We start from the raw sequence: 8,304 nt of genomic DNA on the forward strand, positions 1-8,304 counted from the left end.
AATACTAAGTTCCACACAATTAGGCTACTTCATGTTGTCCCAACACAAGTCGATTAAGTTAACGATTAAGAGAAACTATTAAGATGTCCCCCAAAAAGAATTGAGTTGATTTAACTTATTTTAAACACTCATCCAACATCAGTGTCTGACCTCTTTTACCCTTTTATCTTTTAATGTTGCCTTACTAAATTTCAAATGACTAAATTGACTGTGCCTGATATTGTGAAAAAATGTGTAGTCTTAATAATTGTAATGCATCATTTTCATATTATTATTATTATTATTATTATTATCTGAATAATGGTTTCCAGTCAGTATAAATTCTTAATGTTGCAAAACTTGTTCCAGCCCTGAACATAAAACAGTGCATTAGGCCACTTAAAGTACGGTTATAATTGTGAGTTACATAAACTGTTAATCAGGTAATCCAAAAAAATTGTTTTGCATTGCTTTAAACTTGCTTGACAGAAGTCGGGTCCACCTAAAATACTGATCCTCCCAAATTGACAAGACTCAGGATTTAAGGATCTGGAGTGGCAGGAAAATGACCTGAAAGTCCTGAATTGTGGCTGACTGACTCATACCAACTAGCCAAACTTTGACACCTTGATTTAAATGGGAACTAAATCAGATGCTTATGTTCATGTTAAATCATTTACGTAGAGTCAATCACACTTACTTTACAGAAACTAAATATCTCTGAACTTACCTCACAGATACAAGGATATCAAGAAAGCAGAGTACTATCAGAGTACTATTTAAATTCAGGTAAATTCATTACAAAAATACAATTAGCTACATGACAACTGCAAAGAAAAATGTTCTGAAACTCTCCAAAATGGTAGATTAGGGAGGATGAGGATGAAACCTTGGGAGGAACCAAAACCAACTTTTACTTGCTGACACATTTTTTTAAATTTCCAGAATTATCAATAATGGAATGAATCAACAGCACAGGTGCAGCTGCAGGTGGAGGTGATTGTAGGGTATAAAAGTCTGATGAGTGACAGTGGAGAAGGTCAGAAGACTCTTGACATCTGAGGACTCTTGGTCATCTGTATCTTCAACAACAAATCAACTGGTAGGACCTTTAAATAAAGGATTATTTTGTATTGTTTATTAAAATGTGTTTGAATTTGGCTCTACTGGTTTTAGATGATGAATAAAATTAACCTAATAACAACCATCTTGATATATTTAATTACAGCTTTTTCCATTGTGTTGTTATTGGTTGTATTTCAAGACATACAATAATTTTACATCAATTCAAATGTGCAACTGTGATGTAGAAAATTTGTTAAATGAAGTCTTTAATCTCTAGATATCCGAGATGAAGAGTGTTCTTCCAGTGAAGATGCTGGCAGTGTTGACTCTGGTATTTATGGTGTTCAGTTTGTGTGAAGCTCACCGACTGAAAGGTCCACCAATAAAGCTGCCTCCAAGACCTACATTTAAGCCTCCTCATTTCTTAACCACAGCAAAGCCAAACTCTGGATCCACAACATTGATAGTCTGCAATACAGCCTCAAACTCTTCTGCAATCTCAACCACCACCACAAGCCACACGACAGCCTCCACCAAAACCTCAACAGCAGTCTCCAATGGGACCTCCACTACAATCCCCAATGTGACCTCCACATCAATCTCCAATAAGACCTCTACCACAATCCCCAATGGAAGCTCCTGCACAAACCTCAATGCAAACTCCACAACAATCTCCAATGGGACCTCCACAACAATCCCCAATGCAACCTTGACAACAATCCCCAATGGGACTTCCACCACAATGCCCAATGGGACCTCCACAACAATCCCCAATGCAACCTTGACAACAATCCCCAATGGGACTTCCACCACAATGCCCAATGGGACCTTTACAACAATCCCCAATCCAACTTCCAAAACAATCCCAAATGGCACATCCCCAATACCCAATGTGACCTCCATCACAATCCCTAATCGGACATCTGTCACAATGCCCAATGCGACCTCCACATCCATCTCCAATAAGACCTCCACCACGATCTCGAGTGAGAACTCCACCACAATCCCCAATGGAAGCTCCAGCCCAATCCCCAATGCAAACTCAACAACAACCCTAAATGGGACCTCAACAATAACCAATACAACCTCCACCACAATACCCAATCGGACATCTATTACAATTCCCAATGCGACCTCCACATTAATCTCCAATGAAACCTCCACCACAATCCCAAGTGAGAACTTCACCACAATCCCCAATGGAAACTTCAGCCCAACCCCCAATGCAAACTCCACAACAAACCCCAATGGAACTTTCACAATCTCCAATGCAACCTCAACAACAACCCCCAATGGGACCTCCAATACAATTCCCAATGGGACCTCAACAACAATCCCCAATCCAACTTCCACATTAATCCTCAATGGGACCTCAACAATCCCCAATGGGACCTCCACCAAATTCTCCAATCCAACCCCCACCACAATCCCCAATGTAACCTCCACTGCAAGACCCACCACTGCCTCCTCAAACCCCACCTCAGCCTCCACCTCAAAGTCAACTAAAATCTCCACCACAAGGCGCCCAAAGCCTACCAAAAAGCCTCCAATCAAAAACCCTCATAAGCCCCTTTAAGCTCCACCACAGGCCTTGCTACAGATCCTACATTTTAATCTTCAACCTCACCTCAATAAGGAAAGAGGACTCAAAAATTAATTTATAAATGCTAACAAGTCTTGAACCATAGATTAATCTCTCTGACATCTATTCCAAACGTAAATAATTCTGTTTTGGGTTCTACTATGACAACCATACAGTTCAAATATTCAGATTCTGTGGCATGTTTCACTCAGTTACAATAAACATCAAGCAATAATAAAATACTTGCCTTTTTTCTTTCAAACTTTCTTTCTTTCAAAGGAGTGTTGGTTAAAAATTATGCTTATGAAATGACATACCTGAAATACTGGGTCTCATTTGGTGCAATATGTGGAGAAATTGTGTACAAATGTAAGATTATATACAGTACAAACTTCTTATTGAATTCTAACAGCTTGTGATCTGTTTGAATCTGCTTGATCTGTCTGAAAGCCTGTTGCTCATTTTCTTTGAAAACCACTATCATCAAACTGTACACTTTACTTTTCATTGAAATTTAGGTCAGCATCGCTGTAAAGCATGTAGTCAGGTCAAAAAGTTGCACTGTCATCATCACTTCCGTGTACATACGTGACAAACTCAGTTCTCCTCCCAGCATTGTCTGATGTACCAGTCAGTCTGTACAGATCTTTTTTTTGCTGTAGTCATAGTGAAGGTGTTGTCTTACCTCTAAATGACATCTGATCCCTTCTATTTGAGAGACGCACAAAACGTCAATTGTTTTGTCCTATTTTAAGAAATTCAAGATGCGCATCCCTAAAACCATATCATAAGATTTCATTCAGAGCATTGATGTGAAACTGCCCACAAACTGACACTTAACCTTTAAGCCGCTGGTGTACCTGAGGTGTAGATGAACCCTCTCAGGGGAACAGATGGGTCTATAAATACAGTATAAATACAGTACACACAGACAGTCATTTTTCAATTACAGTTTCCCTGTCGGAAGCACAGAGATCTTCAGAATGCATTCAGAAGTGAAGATGTTGGCGGCTGTGGTAGTTTTATTCATGGCAGCTGGTGTGAGTAATAGTGCCACTGTGACTAAATGCAGTCTGAAGCAGGAACTTCAAGCCGTCCTTGGGGCGCCTCTGAATGCGACTGACATTTTGGCGAAAAGTGAGTCTCTATTTTCTGTCTTCATTTCGCTGTTGAACTTAAAAATACAGCAGTAAACCTGCCTCTGCTCAATTTGAATTAATATATTTAATACTCTCATCTGTTAGTAGGTTTTTCTTTTGTTCATGAGGAACACTTGTAGTGTGAATGGGACTTAAAAAAGACTGATTTGTAACAAATAAAGGATGAGTAAATTAATGCCGAATTTACATTTTTGTGTGAACTATCCCTGTTGATCTCCAGTGTCTTGGTTTAACACAAACTCTCTTTACAGTTGTGTGCCATGTGGCGCTGACCACCAACTTCAATACAAGCGCTGTTAATACAATCCCGGAGCCCAAAGAACTAGCGGATGGTCACGGACATCGCCATAGAAGAGCTGCAAAGGGTCCAGAAAGAGTCGCCGTGACCTCCAACTTCAGGCCCAGCCCCAACAATTCAGTTCCACACCCAGAGTCAACAGAGCAACCTGAAAGCCAGGAACAAGATAGTCAGGAAATTCGCCATAGAAGGTCTCCAAAGGGTCCAAAAAGAGTTGCCGTGACCTCTAACTTCACTACCAACCCCAATAACACAGTCCCGCACCCAAAGTCATCAGAAGAACAAGACAGTAATGAAATTCGCCATAGAAGGTCTCCAAAGGGTCCAAAAAGAGTTGCTGTGATGTCCAACTTTACTTTCGACCCCAACAACACAGTCCCGCACCCGGAGTCATCAGAGGAACAAGACAGTAATGAAATTCGCCATAGAAGGTCTCCAAAGGGTCCAGAAAGAGTTGCGGTGACCTCCAACTTCATTACCAACCCCAATAACACCGTCCCACACCCGGAGTCATCAGAGGAACAAGACAGTCACGAATTTCGCCATAGAAGGGCTGCAAAGGGTCCAGCAAAAGGCCGTCCTGCTGGTAAAGTGACCCTTCCACCGCCTACCACAAAGCCCAAGAACACGGAGATGTGGACAATGTACGGCTTGTTCCAGCTCAGTGACCATGTGGCATGCAATTCTACTCAAAGTAGCAAACCGAACCTCTGCGGGCTGAGCTGCCAGAGTGAGTATATGAAACAATAGCCCCTTTCACACACACAGACCTTTCCGGTATTTTCCGGAAAGAGAAGTTGTAACATTTCCAGTAATTTGCCGAAATGCTGCACTGTGTTAATGTAGAAGGAAGATTGCCATAAAGAGCGCATTCACGTCTAGAACGCACCGACATAAGACATCTACTTTAGCCAATCAGAACACTCAGACACATTCACGTCCACGTGGTTTATGTAAATAAAAGCCTTCGAGTATATTTCCAGACACATTTAGCTGCTAGATGTCAGCCAGATAACATTTCTATGTTCCTTTTAAAAAATTATCGATAAAATCCTTATGGTACGCCGTTGTTTGTTTACCTTCAAGCTCTGACACGTGTGCATGTGAAGAAGCCGGTGAACACCACCAAACACATGTATTATGTACATCTCGACATGTGACAGTGTTCCTCCATATGTTTTCATCGAAGTTGTTCTTAGGGTTGTAACAATATACCGATATGACGGTCTGCCACGATTTGAACGTGCACGATTATCATACCATGAACAATTGCATATCAATGGTTTTAACCCTTAAAGACCGAGACGGCCGCCCGCGGCTAAAAATAAGTATTGCTCTTAAATGTTTAATAACTTTTGATCCGCTGATCCGATTCATACAATTCAAAGATTGGCATAAAGAAGAGAATCTCAGCTTTCCAGTGCTGTATCACATAACATAACATAACGCAGACTTTTAGAGGCTCCGGAATCAGTGCGGTTACGTCATCAAAATTTGACAACGCTGATTTGACAAAGAAACGCTCGTCACTGTGTCTCCGGACAAACCAGACATGATACATTGATGCATTGTCCCTCCTCCATGCCCAGATTGGTTCAAACTTGCTATATCACAACCAATAAGCATAGGTTTCGCTTTTGTTTGTGGACCAACAATCAGCTCTTTGAACAACACGGAATGAGAGATAGGCATAAATTTATGCGCGGCTAAATAAAACGCAAAAAAAAAAGTAAGTACTTTTGCATGCACAGCAGCACAGAAACATGACAAAACAGTGACACAGCAAAGACGAACTGTTCTTGCGGTTTTCAAAAGACGCAAATGAAGGTGCAGCTGTTTGTCTGCATTGCAGACAACCATATCCAAATCCATATCCACAGACAACCATATCCATGCTGGCACATAAAACCTAAGGATGTTCCATATTGAATCTAGTTTCGTTATGTAACTATTTATAGTATAGTAAATATTTATATCTATTTTTTTTACTGAGGATTTGCACCATGTTTATTTGGACTTTATTTGGACTTTGACACATTATTTATTATTTTCTTATTTTTTTATTTGTTCATTGTAAGTGGTGTTGTTTATAGTAACTGAAAATATATTATTTGGAAAAAGTCAAATTTGCTTCACTGTTCTATTATTTTGTAACATTTGTAACATACCGTATACCGCGAAACCGTCAAACCGTGGTATTGTTTTAGATGATTATCATACCGTAAAAAATTCATACCGTTACAACCCTATTCACAATACTTACCCATCCACGGAATTTGTCAAATGTTTACAAGTACAAGCTCTGGCGTTTATAGGTAATTTCTGGTTAATAATGTCAGAATTACCAATATTTTGTAATGGATGTGTGAACGGTCTTTTCCGGAAAAATTCCGTAACGTCCTTGCCTGTGTGAACAGTGTTTTTTTTAATTCACCGGTAAAGTCGTTACGAAAATTTTCCCTATATTTATGTTATCACTGTATGAAAGGGGCTAATGACTGTAAAGGCATTAATAATGTTACAAATGAGCAGTGCTTTGAAACTAGAACATCTCTTGAGCTGCAAATCGTCATATTAGAAAGATTTCGGAATAATTGTGTGAAGATAGATCACAGGAAAAACAATGCTAAATATTCAGCTCTGAATCAAGAGTGAATTACATTTTAAAATGCATTCAAAGAGAAAGAGTTATTTGAGATTGTAGCAAGGTGTCACATTTATATTTTTAATGCATTGTTACTTAAATAGGGTGGCACAGAGGCTCAGGGGTTAGCTCTGCTGCCTCACGGCAAGAAGGTCACTGGTTCGAGTCCCAGCTAAACCAGTTGGCATTTCTGCGCGAGTGTCCTCGAGGTGCTGCGGTTTCCCCCACAATCCAAATACATGCACTATAGACTAAATGATTGAAGCAAATTGGCCTTAGCGTATGAGTGTGGGTATCACATATGGTGCAGTGGGTAGCAAGATCGCCTCACACTAAAGTCACTGGTTCAAGTCCTAGCTGGGCAAGTTGACATTTCTGTGTGGAGTTTGCATGTTCTCCCCATGTTGGCGTGGGTTTTTTCCGGGTGCTCCGGTTTCCCTCACAGTCCAAACGCATGCGCTATAGGTGAATTGGATGAACTAATTGGCCAGAGTCTATGAGTATGTGTGCAAATGAGAGTGTATGGGTGTTTCCCAGTAATGGGTTGCGCTGGAAGGGCATCAGTTGCATAAAACATATGCTTTCATAGTTTATGGTTCATTCCACTGTGGAGACCATTGAAATAGATATCAAGCAGAAAGAAAATGAGTGGATAGATCTGTTTGGAGTTTCTCATTTCTGCTGAGCGCTGTGGTCGTGCATCAATACGTTTTAAATGAGTGTGAGTTTCTCTTTTCAGAGCTGATTGATGATGACATCACTGATGATCTGGCGTGCGTCAAGCTTCTTATAACTAAAGTGTGAGTTAAACTGATCTCTTTCTGTGTTAATCAGTTGTGCAATGAGTATAACATTATATGTATGGTTTTTAAACCATTGTTTGTTTGATTATTATAGTACTGAACATGGTCCTGGCCGTCCATTTGCTGAAGGAATGAAAGAAATGAAAGAACTGTAAGTAAATGAAAACTAAAACGGTCTATTAATATACAAGAACCATCCAAAAAAACACAATTAATAGAAATTGACTGTCTTTGCAAAAAAATCATATTTTTAATTGGACTTAACTAAAAAAAAAAGCTTTAATATTTGCTACTTTCCTTTAACAGGCTCAATCCACAGTGTGTCAACGTTGTGAACTCAGTGTACTTCTCAGACTGTTAACAATGAAGAATTCACAACATCTGGACTGAAATCCTGAGTTTTGCACTTAGCTTTAACACATTCCAGCACTCGTAGCATGTGTGCCGTACACCGTTATATTCATTAAAATCTTTTGAGAAGCAGTGTTGTGCTTATGAGTTTCATTAATCATTACAGTGTGCTTCTGCGGTTTGATATTGAGATACGTGTCGAATGTTTCAATCACAGGTTTTTAAAGGAGCGGTGTGTGAGAGAGTTGGTGAGTCTATGGTTCGTGAGGTTTATGGTTCTCTGGTTTGTTAGAAACTTCAAAAAGAAAACCAACTTAATAAATGCATAACATTCACTAGACGGCATGCTTGTTGTCTTACTCAGATACAGTTTAAGTCAGAATTATTCGCCCCCCTTTACATTTTTTTTCTTTTTTAAATAT

General features: G+C 39.7%; 1 protein-coding gene across 1 annotated transcript; it reads left to right on the top strand.

Annotated features, from left to right (window-relative positions):
* Positions 1-3,404: 3,404 nt before the first annotated feature.
* On the top strand, positions 3,405-8,014 carry LOC100536887 (uncharacterized). Its single transcript, XM_087238187.1, has 5 exons — positions 3,405-3,763; positions 4,038-4,814; positions 7,468-7,528; positions 7,626-7,682; positions 7,838-8,014. Exons 1-5 carry the CDS (start codon positions 3,610-3,612, stop codon positions 7,890-7,892), a joined length of 1,104 nt encoding a protein of 367 aa, XP_087094313.1. The 5' UTR covers positions 3,405-3,609; the 3' UTR covers positions 7,893-8,014.
* Positions 8,015-8,304: the final 290 nt, after the last annotated feature.

This window comes from Danio rerio, chromosome 1 (assembly GCF_052040795.2).
Source record: "Danio rerio strain M-AB ecotype USA chromosome 1, GRCz13ab, whole genome shotgun sequence".
Lineage (NCBI taxonomy): Eukaryota > Metazoa > Chordata > Actinopteri > Cypriniformes > Danionidae > Danio > Danio rerio.